The sequence below is a fragment of the Mesitornis unicolor genome, unplaced genomic scaffold (assembly GCF_000695765.1).
Source record: "Mesitornis unicolor isolate BGI_N332 unplaced genomic scaffold, ASM69576v1 scaffold10656, whole genome shotgun sequence".
NCBI classification, from domain to species: domain Eukaryota; kingdom Metazoa; phylum Chordata; class Aves; order Mesitornithiformes; family Mesitornithidae; genus Mesitornis; species Mesitornis unicolor.
This window is the reverse complement of record NW_010188916.1, coordinates 78409-94370: the sequence shown is the minus strand read 5'-3', so window position 1 is coordinate 94370 and position 15962 is coordinate 78409. Positions and strand designations below refer to the sequence as shown.

At 41.6% G+C, this 15962-nt stretch overlaps 1 protein-coding gene across 1 annotated transcript in view; it reads right to left on the bottom strand.

Moving 5' to 3' along the window:
• The window catches only part of MMRN2 (multimerin 2), a 21776-nt gene extending 5874 nt beyond the window's left edge, over nt 1-15902 (bottom strand). The window contains exons 1-3 of the mRNA XM_010185889.1: nt 15619-15902; nt 2525-2647; nt 1201-1307 (exon numbers count right to left, since the gene is read on the bottom strand). Of these exons, the coding sequence (XP_010184191.1) occupies nt 1201-1307; nt 2525-2647; nt 15619-15902 (514 nt within the window). The remainder of the gene's footprint in view (nt 1-1200; nt 1308-2524; nt 2648-15618) is intronic.
• Between the last annotated feature and the right edge of the window lie 60 nt (nt 15903-15962).

The window sequence follows — 15962 nt, the reverse complement described above, 5'->3', positions numbered from 1 at the left end:
AGGGAAAGAACATCTTGTCTGGAGAATTTACTTTGTTTGTGGTACTGTACTCGCGTACAACATTGTGTAAATGATAACGCCATGCAGTAGGGGTGGTTTTTTAACTCATGCTGAGTTACTGCTCCAAAGAAATGAGTCTTGCAAATTTGTGCTTTTTTTTTTCCTGGAAAATCCTGTCAAAAGATCTGCGAATTCCTCTTCCTTGTTCCATGGTTCCCTGAACTTTCTCATGGCACCAACTACAGTGAGTAGTAGAAATACAGAGCAGATGGTTTTGGTTAATGAGTGTCACGAAGGAGAGACTAAACTAGAAACACTGTGTTTGGTAATATCCTTCCATCATTATAAATGAAGGTCAGACTGGGGCATCAGCTTAGAGATAAATCTGTGAGGAAACCTACAGAGGTAAGAATGGGAACTGTCTGGGTTGGTGAGGTAGACAAAGACTGTGTGAAAATTTTCACACAACTGTTCGACATTTTGGTTATGATTGACTTAATTACTAGGGGGAGTTACATTTTATCCATTTAAATTCTCTTACTTCTAGAGTATTAGTTGCTAAATCATGGCAGTACCACGAAGCACTCCAGTTTTTAAACCACACTGTCCCCGCTCTCTTTCACGTAGAGCTGCACTGTTATCCAGCAGTGCAAAGAGCTGTAGTAGCTTACTGTACATAAAGGCGATTGCTAAAGCTTCCATGGAAGCAACAGCCTGGGCTGTGTTCCTGTGTTGTAAGGCTGCTCCCTGCTCTAGGAGCCAATATCTGCAGCTGGAGTAAGCAGGGAGGAGGCTGCAAGACAGGCTGGAGAGTGAACGCTGCCTGCCTTGTTTGACATTGGCTATGTTGTGATGTCCCTAGCCAGGTGACTTCACCCTGTAAACTGACTGTAGCAGTATTTCACATACTGGTGTTGCTTTCTGGTGTCACCAGTTTCTACCTGGAATAGCAGACCTAACACAATAAGGCACTGATTTTCAAAAAAAAAACAACCAAGCAACAAAAAAACACCCACCAAAAAACCCAAAACCAAAGAAAAAAAACCAAACACAAAAAAAACCCAAAAAAACACCACCAACAAACCAAAACAAACAAAACTCCCACAAAATCAAAACAACAAAAAAGCAAGCAAACATTTCTTGCCACCGTGACTGGCATTTAGTCATTAATTCTCACGCTTGTTCGCTAGCTTTCCTTACCATGCTGTTCACAGTCCTTGCCAATAAATCCAGGGCAGCATTTCCACTGCAAAGACTTCAAAACCTTCTGTTTCACTTGGTAGACTGGCTTCAGAGCTGTCCTGTACCTGAGGAGTAAGGGTCTGGGATTAGAGTGCAAGTTATTGTCAGCTGGAGTCACTTGGGGTAGAATTGCTGACTCCAGCAGCAGCCTGGTGCCAAGCATGTCCTAGATGGCTGATGCACAACATGGTTAAGAAATTTGTCATAAGCTGCATCACTGCTGCTTAGTAAAAGATGTAGGCAGTACACAGTGATTTTTTTCCTCTCCATAGGATTGCTTTTCAGGCCTACTCTCTACAACAGGAAGTGTGTGCGAATTCTCACGAGCAGACAGAATGTAACTACTCCTCAGTGAGCAGGGCTGCAGTGCTCTGCCTCACACTCTTGCCGTTCTCCAGAAGAGGGTTTTTCCAAACATGCTGGCACTGGTCTTAAGTGAGTCTGAGAAATGTCACAGATGGCAAATTTATCAGAAATGCAACTGTAGTATTTATTACAATAGAGTCCTTTGCAATCAAGTTTGGACCAAGCTTTAACTTCTGTAATGTTCCAGTGAGTTGTGGAGAAAGTTACAGGTTTAAACAAATATTCCAAAATGTCACTGGTACCAAGGAAGATATAAATTTGTTAACAACTCCATTAGAAATAATCATTAAACTTTCTTTTGCTCAGAGATAGGAAATGAATTTGTATTAGCAAATAACAAAGGCATTTTTGCAATCAGTTAACTACATAGATGGGAAGACATGTGAGTAATATTTTTATTTCACTTTAAAAGTGTGTTGCGATTCAGCGTCTTCCAGCTTTAAACATGTATCAGCCCTGGTACCTTCAGGTACACCGCTGGCTTTCTCTTTGGGCAGCTGACACTTCTGAACGAAGAGTGGGCAGTTGAGCATCTCCAACTCCTGCCATCTAAGTGGTCTCACTGACGGCTGCAGGCAGAGCTTTTTTAAGTTAGGCATGTGTATTATCACCTGAAAATCATGGAAAAAGTATAATTCTGGGGTTTTTTCTGAATAAACATGTGGGGAGTTTTGAAAAATCACTTAATCACCTTGTAGTCCTGTACCTGATGGCTTGAAAAGGCAGTTGTTTGCCCAGCTTACTTAAATATGTGATCGCTTTAGGTACGTAAATAAGACCCTACATTGCTTTGGTATTAAATTGAGTTGATGCTTTAATTCTTTTTACAATGTGTCATTAAATACTTTTGAAAATGGCATTTAGATACTTCAGAGAAAATTATACTGCGTTCATTGGTTTTATTTAGGATACTTACATGACCTTCTGGCAGTCTGGTGCCCCATTTAGACAGGGCTGTTGGGAGTGGACAATGTACTTCTCCTTCATGCAGGCTTCTATGTACGTTACCAGCCGGGATAGCGTGAAGGAACACCAGTTCCTGTGGAAGACAGACATGAGAAAGGAATTTGAAGTAGGTCTTTTAAACTCTGCTGGTAACAGTGCCAAGGAACAGTGAAATGCAGAGGGGCCATCTAAGTTTTATTTATATATTTTTTTATTCCTTCCCCCCAGCTGGATGACAAGGAAAGTGGAAAATGCTCGCTAGCTTTTCCCTCCACTCCCAGTTCATTTGTTTTCATTTGAGATGTTTGAGTTTGTTACAAAAGGGTTGATTGTCTGAACTTTGATGCATTGGTTCCATTTCCAGTCCTTTCATTTAGCAGGACAAATTTCCATCTCGCGATAACCTGCAGGTTAATGTCACTGTAAATGTCAAATTGCCTTTCTGGGCATGCTGCCACTTCAGATGCCTAATGACTGACTCATCAGGTTGAGGCAGACTGCTTCTGAAAACTTCATCCTGCACAAACTCCATTAGTAATCAGTGTCTTCCTAGATACTACTTCTTCAAGATAATACAGTAACTGATTGAATTCAAGTCGTTGACTAGCTCTGAAGTAATTTATCCCATCACTTGCGAGAAAATAATACTGGAAAAATGAGGGTAGTTTTCTTGGGTTTTAGTTTTATGCTTGTAACAAGGACATGTGTGTCATCACCACCTACAACTACCTAAAGGGAGGTTGTAGAGAGGTGGGTGCTGGTCTCTTCTCCCAGGTGATGGGGGATAGAACAAGGGGAAACGGCACCAAGCTGTGCCAAGGGAGGTTCAGGTTAGAGAGAAGGAGGAAGTTCTTTCCTGAGAGGGTCGTCAGAAGCTGGCACAGGCTGCCCAGGGAGGTGGTGGAGTCACCATCCCTGGATGTATTTAAAGAGTGGGTAGATGTGGTGATGATCTCAGAGGGCTTTTCCAACCGAGCGATTCTGTGATTCTGTGTGAGTTTTACTAGTCTGGTAAATATTCCAAATCAAAATTATATAGGCATCTGTTAATCCTACAGTGTAGCTAAGCTTCTCCATTTTCAAGAGTGTAAAGTCAAGACATGGAAGTACACTGTCAGTTCTAGGTTAATGGTTAAAATCCAAGATCAGAAGTGACAGGGGGAAGATGTAATAACTATAATGGGAAATGGAAAAAAATATTAGCGTCTGATTAATTAGTAATTGCAATCATTGCTCATAATCATTCATGCATGTAGTCAATACATTGTTTCTGAAATACTGTGTTTACAGAAGTTCATCAGTTAAACACCAAGGGATCCTACCACTCTCTGTGGATAGTAACGAGTAGAAAAGGGATGGACAGCTTTGTTTGGACAAAGAAGCTACAGTGAGACAGGGGATCCCTGCTTTCTTGCTATTTGGCTACAAAACCTTCAGTGGAAGAGTCACTGAACCAACAATTACATTTCACAGACAACCTCTCTTAAAGACAGTCTAGGACCTTCTTTCATGAGAGTTTGGCTATGTGTCCTGCCCACTGTAGGAGAGCAGATACCAATGGTTACTTCTAAAACTGCGTCTGCACGCAGGGCCATTAGGAGGTTGCAACATAACACGTAACAACATACTGATGTTAGAATGTGCTAAATGTCTTCCTCAGGGAAAAGGTGGGGTTGAGCAGTTTGGAGAGACAAATGATAAAGTAGATACCACCCTCACTGTTACATCTAATTCACCCCAACTTTCCAGAGAGTCTCTATATAGACAGATCCAAACAGGCCACCAGATTAACAACCTGACTGGGAAATGCAATCAGGGACTGGATTTAGTTCCTCTTTTCAAACGAGGATGCAGTTTTTAAGGAGTAAGAGGCTTACACCAACTGGCAGCTGAGCCTCTGTGGTTTAGGCTCCGAAGCAATGACCTTCCACAATCTGTGCCACCTGGGCATCAAGCAGGCTGCTAAGGGCTCCATCTTCTCCAGTCACCCATGAAATCCAGCTCTTCCTTTTACAGCAGAACCTGTGGCTGCTCCAAACATTCCTTGATGCTCACGAGGTTGAGGCTGTTAACTGTTCTGAACACAAACACTAGGTTCCACAGCCTAAATTCCACAGTCTCATTTTCCAGATGGGAAGATTGGCATGAAATCAGTTGCAAAATAGGGTTGAGGCCCTCATCATTCCCTCATGGTAAAGCACAGCAGAGGAAACAGGTCTCTAATTGTCATGAAATTAGCTGTCCTGGTTGAAAAGAGCACTTGAATCTGAAAAACTGAGCTACTCTGTTATGTTAGATGTCCACGTGAGAGGTATATTAGTGATGATAAGAACTGGCCGTTATATTTGGGGTTTTTTGAAACATTGTTCTTCCTGATACTGCTGCTGGCAATTCAGTACTTGAAGGTTTGTCACTGAAAAGTTTGAAGGCCCAAGAGTAAATCTGATGGGTGAGCAGGTGCTATTTTCACATGAGCTGTTTTCCCCCCATTTTGTCTCTAGGGGTCTGCTGTTCTACCTCCAGCACAAAAGCATCCAGTGTCTTTGCAGCCATTAATATGAGCCTTAAATCTTGCTGCTGTCAATATATGCAGCGTATCTGCTCAGACGAAGCCTGGAGAAAAATTAGAAGTCATATTATATGCCATTACACATACTATTACATTTGTTTCCAGTAAGAAATTGGCACTAGTCTCTCAGAACAAAAGTAATATCAGACCTTATATCACTTAGGGTATTTGAAGACATCAGGAGTTTCTCCATGAGTTTGTCAGACCTTGCATTATAATGGAACAGAGCATTGTATGTGTCTGATAAAAACCAGCGCAACTTCAGGCAGTCTATTTTTAAATGGGAACACAGGAATCAAATCTCTGACAATCAGCATATATGGAAAAAGTTTGCCCCTGCATGAGAGTTGCAGAAACAATGGGGAACCGAATCCCATGCGAAAACAGAAGCTGTGGCCACGGCGGCCGGGCAGCCAGGAGAAGGGGAGGAAGCTGGCTGGAAACATCAGGAGGAAAGGGCTGACAGCCTGGGCCAGCGGGGAACAGTTCACCAGGCTTGCTGGGACATAGACAACCTTTTTGCTCCCCCTTTTCTTAAGGAAAATGTGATTTCAGCGAACACTCATGCAAAACTCTTCATCTCTTAGTAACAGGAGCAGAGATCTGGCAAAGTCTGTGGTGCTGGGAGAGCTGAAGAGGAAAGCAGGCTGCTGCAGCCTTTGTTGTGACTTCAAGCCAAAACAGCTGGTTTAAGGTGCTGTAGTTTTTAGGGCCTTTGCAAGTGACTGGAGGTATTTTTGTGCCTGATATCAATGGAAGTCTTGTTTCCTGTGTGACTAAACCAGAAAACAAATCCTCGAGTCTTTATTGAATCATTACCCTCCAAGAGTCAAACGCTCTGCTTGTGTCACCGGGCGATTCAGTTAAAGCCAGTGGGCCAACACACATGTCCTGGCTGACGTCTGCCTCCATGGTGTGCATAGGTCCACCAGGTTTTATAAGGCTGCATTGCTTTTCAGTGGTTAGTGTAAGATGAATAACTCTGAAACAGAGACCTGATTTGTGGTTGTGTTTGGGCTGTCCTCTCTCGTGTGCCCCACAGGCCATAGCTGGGAGTGGCTCAGATACTCTGCTTTTTCATCTGGGGAGGTAGTGACCGGGTGCTGCTGCTGGAGCTCACTGGCATCCTTACGAGGTAGGCAGTATCTTGGGTCTGCCCATGGGATGCCTGCCAGATCAAGGCAGGAGTCTGCATTCAGTGGGGAAACCTCCTTTTAAAATGGGATTCTTTGGCTTTAATGTTTTGTTCTTTCCTAATGAAAACAATCCACACCCCATGAATCATCATGGGGGCTGATTTGTTTTTTCCCACCATACACAGCGCCCAAACAAGTCCTTTGAGTCATGTAAGCCATACAGATCTAAACCAAATGTTTACATGCATCAACATGTGTGAGCAAGAATGTGGCACCATGGGGCTGTGGGTACTTTTGCTGCATTGCCTGTGTACATGTGCACACACATCTAATAGAAAATGCAAGGATTAGTGGAGGTATGTGGTGGGCACTTGTAGAAAGGGCTTATGCTGTATCAGAAATTGAATCAATTGTTGATCTCAACTTCAGGCCTACTTTGGACAGTTATTAGAATTATGCAGGGTGAATAGCCAGAAAAAAAGGAGAATTTTATAGACTCTCAGTAAAAACCTCCTTTAATGGTGGTCACATTTTTTTACTTCCATTTTTCTTTCGTGTCTGCTCAGTGGCTTTCTCTCACATAATCTTAAAAGCTTATTTGTAGAGCTGATGAGCTACAGAATACCATGTTTTGGTTTTAATCGCAAAAACTTTTAGTGGTTTCAAGTTCCAAGGAGCTTATCAAAATGTATTCTTCCATCACATGAGTAAATAAGGCCTATCTTTCCCATCTATAATGACCTGCAATATAGACGTGTGCCCAAAACAAAACTTTCGTTGCAGTATTTTTTTGCACATCTTGTCAAATGCTTCCTTTAAGGAAACTTTGCTATCTGTAACTAAAAATATTCTTTGACAGTATTAACCTTGAGGGAAAATATGTCATTCTTTAATGTTAGGTGGAACAATGTAAAGGCTTAGAAATGCTTGATCTAAAGATCAGTGAGGCAAGCAGGAGTTCTTCTGCCTGCACCAGTAGGCTCTGAATCAGGCTCTGAAGTTTCAAAGAGCTGCACTTTCACAAATAGCACTCACTTTATTCAGCTGGTTTCTGGAACACAGCAGCTTTGTGTTCTGCTTCTGCGTTTTTTCCCTTCTTTCACTTCATTCACTGAATATATAACAAACTCAACACCCTCTGCTTTTATTCTCTTTAATACACTTTCCTTTGATTCAAGCTTTGGCTGACAAAGAGAGAGGAGTAGAAAGGACTTGCTCATGTGAGGAGAGCAGAAGAGCTTTCTCTCCAGTCTAGTGAATGGTAAAGTTTATCACAATACTGCAACTTAGAGCAACACTTGAGGGAACCCTAGCAAATTTAGAGTTAGAGATGTTTCATTTATTCAGTTGCTCTTCCTGTTTTACGTTCCATGCAAATTAACCCTTTTTTTAAAGAGCAAGAAAAAGGTATCTGAATAATTTTCTTTGCTAGACTAGCGAGGCGTTATTTTAATCTCCTTATTGATGGAGTCTTGACATGTGTCCATCCACTTTTGCCTTATTTTGGCACAGACGTATTCTTCTGTCTGAGGTTACATACAACTGATGAAAAAGCATTCTGTATCTAAATAAGTTTCAGCAAATTTGGGTTAGCTCAAACTGATTTCATTTGAACCTTTAAGGTCTTTAAGCTAAAAACTGATCTTAAAATTATTTTTTTCTTCTGTTGGATAATACTTCTACTTTTACTGAAACATAGCAAAATGCAAGCAGTTCTGCCTCTGATTGTAGGATTTGGCTGGGCCACCTTATATCATAGCAAACAAAACGGAACCAGGAGGCAAAGCGAGGTGGCTGGTCTGCAGTAATTATTGCTCTGCTCAGATGAATATGGGGCAGTCTGTTCTTTCCATACACAGCCACACCGACACTTGCAGCAAGGTAGTGAATATGAGTAGTGCCCCCAGCTCAGCTAGGTACTTGCCTACTTTGTTAGTTACATGTTCTCATGACTGACACGGCGATGTACAATTTTAGACATTTCCTAGGTCAGTGGAATTTTTGGCCGAACAAAAGCCTCAGGACTTCAGGACATTGTTTTTTCATACTTTTTTTTAATTATTCCTTTGGCTGTACTAATACAACTGAGTTGTCCTTCACATCAGTTTCCTCGGGTTTCTATTCTCAAGGAAGCCAGTTTCTATAATTACTTTGAAAACTCCTGTCCAACCATTCCCATGTCTACCACTGACTGAGCGCAAAACTTTTCAGGGCCATGACACTTCCCTGTTCTAGACAGCACAGAAAGCACCAGATACACAATTATTACTGCTTAAATATGCTTAAAATGACAATAGATGACTATGTTCTACTTTAATCAAGTGATCTTCCACAAACTTGTGCAGAATGACTCCTGGTTTATACCAGTTGAAGCAGACTTATGCTATGCTGTTAGCTATGGAAAAATCTATGTTCTGTTTTTCAGAAATTCTCACTGGCAAGAAAATGCAGCCTCAATAAAACAGAGGTAAAATATCACATTTGAATTAATCTAAGCTAGGACTATGCACATCAGTTTTAAGACAGACACATAATTTTATTTGTTATGGATTGCAGAAAGTATTCAGCTGTTGAAAAAGGTGGTGGCCCTCCGAGGGAACACGGTGTGCCACTGGGTTTTTAATTAGACAGTGAGTGATTGCTCGTGGTCTATCTGAATTCTCCAGCTTTTTCCAAGCAGCCAGCAGCCCTGTATTACAATTAGACAGGAGAAACTCTCTTATTTCTCAGTCTTGCCCTTAGGATGGGTAGGGCTTCCTCTCAGACAGGGTCTGGGATCTTCCCATGACTCATCCCACAAACCACCGTGGTTTTCGTGAGGTTTAAGTAAACTGATTGATTTCTGTTTCCCTTAACAAGCTGGGCTGAAAAAAACCCAGCAGTGGTGGTGTCAAACCTGTGGATTTCCGTCCAGTGCTGGAAGTCCTCCCGAGCCCTGAGTAAAGCTGCTTGAACGCCTCTTTGGTCCCAGCAGCAGTGCCAGTTAGTCTGTTATCAGCAGGGACTTGGCCTGCAGAATGCCCTAAAGACTTAGTGCACTGAAGGCTTTCTGAGCAAATCCAGTCATGAACCTGGAGCTTCACTGGAAGCAGGAGCTCAAGAGAAAGCAGACTTGGCTGAGAGCTGGTTTTGAGCCAAATCCAACTGTTGTACAACCTACTCCAGAGAAATAAATGCAAGAGGTTTTTCGTCTTCACAAAGCATCACAGCCATTACCTCATTTATTTTATCCTCCTCACAACACAAGCTCTACAGACTGCTCAGAGGGCAGCTTACACTTGGATTTCATCTTTTGATTCCTGCAGTCTTAAGTTCATTCCTGGTATAGCACACTCACTTCTTTGTTAGACCTTGTCTTGAAGCAGGAATCACAGCCAGCGGCCACCTACTGATCCTGATCCTGTTCCTTTTCCCTGGTCCTGTTTTGGGCATGAGTTCATTGGTTTCACCCAAATCTTTGTTCAGGGTTGGCAAGGGATATTGACCCACACAAGTCAATGGGGCGTCAAGGGTGAGATCCCATGTGGTGATAGTGCTGATGGTGGTTCTGTGGCTGTGCTGATACAAGAGATCCCTTGCTATCTGCTGAAAGAATCAATTACCACCGCTTGCACTAATGAGCTGTGTAACAAAGGAAATAAAACAGTGTAGCAGCTCCTGTACCACATGCAATGAAGCTGTGTCATTAGCATCAAACATGCAAGTGGGAGCCGTGCCACCTGCAGCTGGGAAGCTCTACAGGAGCCAGTATCAGAGAATTTCCTAAAGTCCTGAAAGGAGCCAAGTGACTTTGATAGGAAACCATCGCTTCTGTTAATTAACTTGGCGCTGCGAAAGCTATTGTTGAGCACTCATCTCAAAGTCTGCAGGATGTCAGGGGCTGAAGATCACATTTAGCTGCATTTCATCCAAACCTCTTTTATTTTAAGCATACGTTCTATGCCGCTTTGTTGGGAAATTTCATTATCCCGTAAACTTCCTAAGAAAGTCCCTGACTAATTTGAAGAAATAGATGAGTCAGTGTGAAACTGGTCTTAATTAAATCAATGGATGTTTTCCTGTAAAAGCAGACAAGGAAAATAAGCTATTAAGATTGAGCATTGTTCTGACTTTCCCTAGCATGAGACTGATTTGGTTTTTCTCTGCTTGTCTACACTTTGGAGGATAGTTGTTCTGCATTTTTACACCCTAGGTAATTATAAAGACAGGCCTACTACTTTGTGGCCTTCTCAGTGCTTTGTTAAAGGAAGAGGTGTGTGATGAGATAACAGTGCACCTGGTTGATACCAGAAAGCCCTCCTCTAATCAAGGGGTCACTTCACATAATCATGTATCCAAACCTTAAATATGTTAATACAATTAAGGATTTACTTATGCTGGAGATTTCTGCCTTTGCTATTTATAATTCAGGTGGTGGAATTAGGGTTTTTCTTATTATTTTTATTTTTTTGCACACAGATTCTAATGGTAAGAAAAAATCACAATAGAGGCAGACTGAGCGTGTGTTTGTAGATTAAAGAGAAAGAAGAAGAACTAAACCACATACCCAGCTGGAGGGTGAATCCGAAACAAGGGCTACTTGACAACAAGTACACTTTTGGAAAGACAGAGGAGAAGATCTGTGAAGCTTTGTTTTCGATGGGGAAATGTGCTTTAGTTGCTTTGCTCCTTCCTATCTCATCACCCCAGTCCATTTCTCCTTTGCTGGGTGAGCCATCCATTTGGAGACCAGCTCTGTTATTGTGGTTACTGAAGGGGAAAGTTAAAAATAACCTCTGATTTTGCCTAAGTTTATTTTTAACCTGGAACTCTTAAGTGATCTGGTTTACATTGTTACTTGACAGGCAGGCCGGGCCAACTGAGGGTAGAAGTGGCTTTGGGCTTTGCTGTCAGAGCTAGCATGTGGTGGAATTGCATCTTTTGTATGCTTCATTTATCTTTTTTTTTTAAAAAATATATGTGAACACTAAGTGCATGAAATCTGACTTGTCAGCCTGACTGTTCCTGGTGGTGTGGGCACATAGATTAGATTAAAGCCAGCTGGCTGCCATTCTACTCAATGCTGTGAAAAGATAGGAGCCTTGGACTACAGTGCTCACTACTGGTGCTTCAGTGCATTGCTTGACTTGAGAAATAATCTGTTAGTAGGGAGAGAAAACAAGCCCTTCTGAGTGTAATTACAGTAGAGGCTCTTCCATGGATCTCTGGTCAACAGAAGTAAGTCCATGGCAAGGATATAGAGAGGATGGTGTCTTCTTCCCAGGATCAGGGTACCTTGCCTTTCAAAAGCTGGGTCATCCTATTCCTGGCACTCATACAGCCACATAGAGGAGAATATGTGTGTCCAGCTTCATCTGTCTGGGTCTGAATTTAGTAGCCTGAGGAAAGACACACATCTATATGCTTACATGGCTCTCTCCTTCAGCTCCCCTGAGGTCAACTCAGCACCTTGCCTTGCTCACACATGTGTCATTACCAAGTATTTGATGGAAGCAGCTCTAAAGAAAGAAAAAGGACCAGTTTTCACAAGGGATGACGTGTGTCATCCACATAGCAATTGTCAGAATAACAATAGTGATGTTTTATCTCATTGATATATTTATTATTCACAGAATCACTGAGGCTGGAAAAGATCTCTGAGATCAAGTCCAGCCTGTGACCTAACACTACCACATTGGCTACACCATGGCACTAAGTGCCACATCCAGCCTTGCCTTAAACACCTCCAGGGATGGTGACTCCACTACCTTCCTGGACAGTCCATTCCAATGGCTGGTCACCCTCTCCATGAAAAAGTGCTTTCTAATATCCAGCCTAAACGTTCTCTGGTGCAGCTTCAGGCTGTGCCCTCTCGTCTTGTCATCAGTTGCCTGGGAGAAGAGCCCGACCCCCACCTGACCACAACCTCCCTTCAGGCCGTTGTAGAGAGTGATAAGGTCCCAAACTGAGTCTCCTCCAGGCTAAACAACCCCAGCTCCCTTAGCTTCTCATTAGAAGACTTTCCCTCTAGTCCCTCAATATGACTTGATCAGACAGCAGTTGAACTGGTTACACCTAGTGGTAAGTATTAGAGCAGTTGATGAGCTAATGCAAGCTCTTGTTTGGTGTTTACTGGCTCACTTTTAGAACCTTCACATATCTGGTCGTGTCCCAGGCACCTTTTCAAGCCTCATTGTAGCTGTCTGTATCCACACACAGGAAAGCCACTGGTAACAACAGAGTGTTCTTATGAAGTACTGCATTAGAGATCTGTTTTATATGGGAAATGAAGAGTGCAAAGGTATTTATTACCTACTTTGAGTATTACACATTGAATATTTATGAAATCCAGAACCTGTTTTTATTGTTCTTCATCTCACATTGCTAAAACAAATGCTAATACAGTCCAGCAATTTCACAGTACAGATATCTTCATATATTTGTGCTTTTATTTCCCGTTTTAATTCTGCTGAAAGTTTGGGTACACACAGATTCATTTGCCTCAGCCATAGAACAAAATGTATGAAGTCAAACCAGTTAGCTCATATAAGGCACAGCTGCTGGGATTAGGAGGAGGGGACAGAAAAAAGGTGATTTCCTGTGGAAAATTGTCATTTTTTAAAAATTTTGATTTTGTAAATAACATGTACAAGCATTTATCCACTTTGAACATGCAGAGCTTCTCTGGTGCTCTCAGACAGAAGTAACAGCTGAGATACTAAACCGTTACCTAGTTCTTCCTCTGAAGAATAGTTGAAACAAGAGGATAATGATCCACACATTGCCCTTCTTGTTAAAAAAAAAAGTCAAATGAAGACAAGGTGATTAGACTTCTTGCTGATATTCTTATTTTAAAAATCTTATTAGAATAATATTGTTATTCGAAGAGGAATTAATAAGTAAAGTAACATATCCAAGCATCCGACGGCGATCTAAGGAATCATTTCACCTTACAGGAAGCCAGCGGATTCTGACTGACTAACTAGCTTGGAGATATTAGTTGTGATGGTCTCAATTACTCAAATAACCGCAATGAGAAAAGTAATATTCTAAAATTATTTTCTAAATACAAGAATATTTTGTAACAACTACTATTTCTAATACATAGGTAAAATAGCAAAAGGTTGGACAAACCCGTCATTTTTGTTAGAAAATGATGAGACAAAACTTTACCTCAGAGACAAGGTTACCATAGATATTTTCATGTGTTTATTTCCTAGTTCTGAAAAGAAAGTGCTTTCTTATTTCAAAAGCAAACTAGAAGTTAGACATAATTTTGGTAGAAAATTTGTGTCCACCACCCCAGGCCTTTTTATGGCATGTCTTTCATCTCCATATATCTCTCAATTTCTGGATTAACTCCTGATGCTTTTCTTCTTGCTTTGCCCCTTAGAGATGTAAGTCCAGTTCCTCATTTTAATTTTTTTTTCCCTAGGAATGTGTGGGGAGGAAATACCAGATTAGTGACAACTTCTTGTCTGTGCATAGCAGGGTCCTCCAGCCATGAGCACTCGACATGCACCTGAGAACTTCAGGCTCTACAGGTCCATTACTTCATCCATTTGCAAGGACTTCTAGAATCTGGAGTGCAGTTATAAGGGAGTTGTGCTGTTCCTTCTTATTCACATTCTCTCCCCTCAGTTTTGGGCATAATTCTCAAAGTCTCAAATTTCTTTCATAAGATGTACCAGCTTCCTGGGCTTGTGTGCACTATAAATGTGATAGCTCTAGCAAAAGAACAAATACCTTAAAGCTACTGCCAGGATAGATTTTGATTGCCTGTAGACATAAACATAGCTTTATAATTGGGAAGAATGTTATGATTCGACTCGTTATGCAAGCTATCTCCATAAAAGGAGGAAGTATTTCTCCTCTTGGGAGGAAATTCGGATGAGTAATAGCTGGTGCTGAACTGAGTTACACAAGCTGATGCTGATCAAAGCTACATAGCAAAGGAAGAAATCCCTATTAGTATATTACAGTGTCTTGCTGACCTGTACATGCACCTTCTTACACCATTAGATTTTCATAGTATTTATAGTTTTCAGAATGCTTTCAGCATTTCAACCAGCAATCAAAGGATTACCACCTTGCAGTACAACGTGGGAGTCCAGAGTACCACTTAGGCTTTTTCTTCCTCTGACAGTGTCTGAAATGCATTAACCAGGAGTTGATGAATTAACAGTACGTGTCATTATTGAACACTGCCGTCAGGACACTGGAAGTCAACTATTACAGGCTTTAGAGAACAACTGAAGGAAGGTTAATGGTGGGAGGTACAGGTTTGTGGGAAGATGTAGTGGTTTGTGGCAAGATGTAGCATGAAGAACAACAGAGTTTTAATACACTCACCATGCTACATGCAGAAGGGAGGCCTTAATTTTACATGTAGATCAGAAACAAGATCATATACTTTAGTTTGCATGAAAGGGAAGCATGACATAAGGAAGGTTTTACGGCCTGTTTCCAACTCCCTTTTTTACTTTCCTCAAGTGTACTTAAAGGGAAAAATAGCAGGGCATCCTAAAACACTGAGCTGTGAACAGCACTCACTGTGCTGCTGTTTCAGTTCTCCAAAACAGGGCTCTGCAGTACCAATCCATCAGGACTATAAAAGATTAATTCACTGTCCTGCTTAGTTTTCATCTATTTTAAACATTTAGAGACCTACTTACAAAAATCCTAGTGTTTGGAAATCTTTCTGGTGAAGTACCTGTCTCTGCCACTCTGGACTTCTATATGTACTCTGAGTACATGTACTCTTCATGCTATAGATTACCGTGAGAAGCATTTCACTGTCATTAAAACCTTTGGGAGTGGGGTTGAATTCGTAGTCATTTTCATGCTTATTTATTATTACTTACTTTGTTATATTTACTCCTCACTATTTTTATTTTGCTAATATCCTGCTATTCACTTTCACTCTCCATTTCCAAGGCCCAAGTCTGCAGCCAGGCACTCTCCGATGATGAGCAAAGGTTGCCATGATCAGCAAAAATAATCAGCATTAGTTTGTGATGAGAAAAAGTCAGTAAATTAATTTCCTCTATTTCTGCTTTGCCAGAAATAGTGTCTTATGGTGCTACAGCAGAACTAGAAGTCTTCACATCTGCCACGTGTGACCAGACCCCTAACCCCAACCTACCCCCTTGGACTAGGCAAAGAGCCAGTCCAATCCGTGGTTTCATCGTCCACAAGCAATTCAGCTTTTTGTGGTTAAAACATTTAAAGTCCTCCTGTTTGGATATAGACTGATCCCTGAAATCAATATATTTTAATTGGAAACTTCTATTGAAGATAGTCCTTTATCAACAGGATATAAAGGTATCAGAGAGGATTGCACTATCATTATGTGTAAGACAGACATACTGGGGTACTTACCCATTTTGAGATGGTGGGCTCACAGCTTCAAAATCCTCTCTCTCTTCCTGGTGTGAGGAGATCACACTTGAAGGGTAATCTTGAGTATCCTCCTTGAGCCCTTCTGCCCCCCAATAACCTTCTTCCCCGTGTGCCAGAGGAGTCCTCTGGGGGTATGCAGAGGTCTCATGAAGTTGTGGCTTTGAGCTGTGCACCGAACCATCACGATATCCATGATGGTCTGAGTGTTTGACCAGCTTTGCCAATCCTATTGCATTACAGATGAGCAAAAGCTTCACTAGCATCGTGGGGTTCTTCCCACCCAGTTACACCTGTCTCTTGTTCTCTTCTCTGAAGCTCAGCCT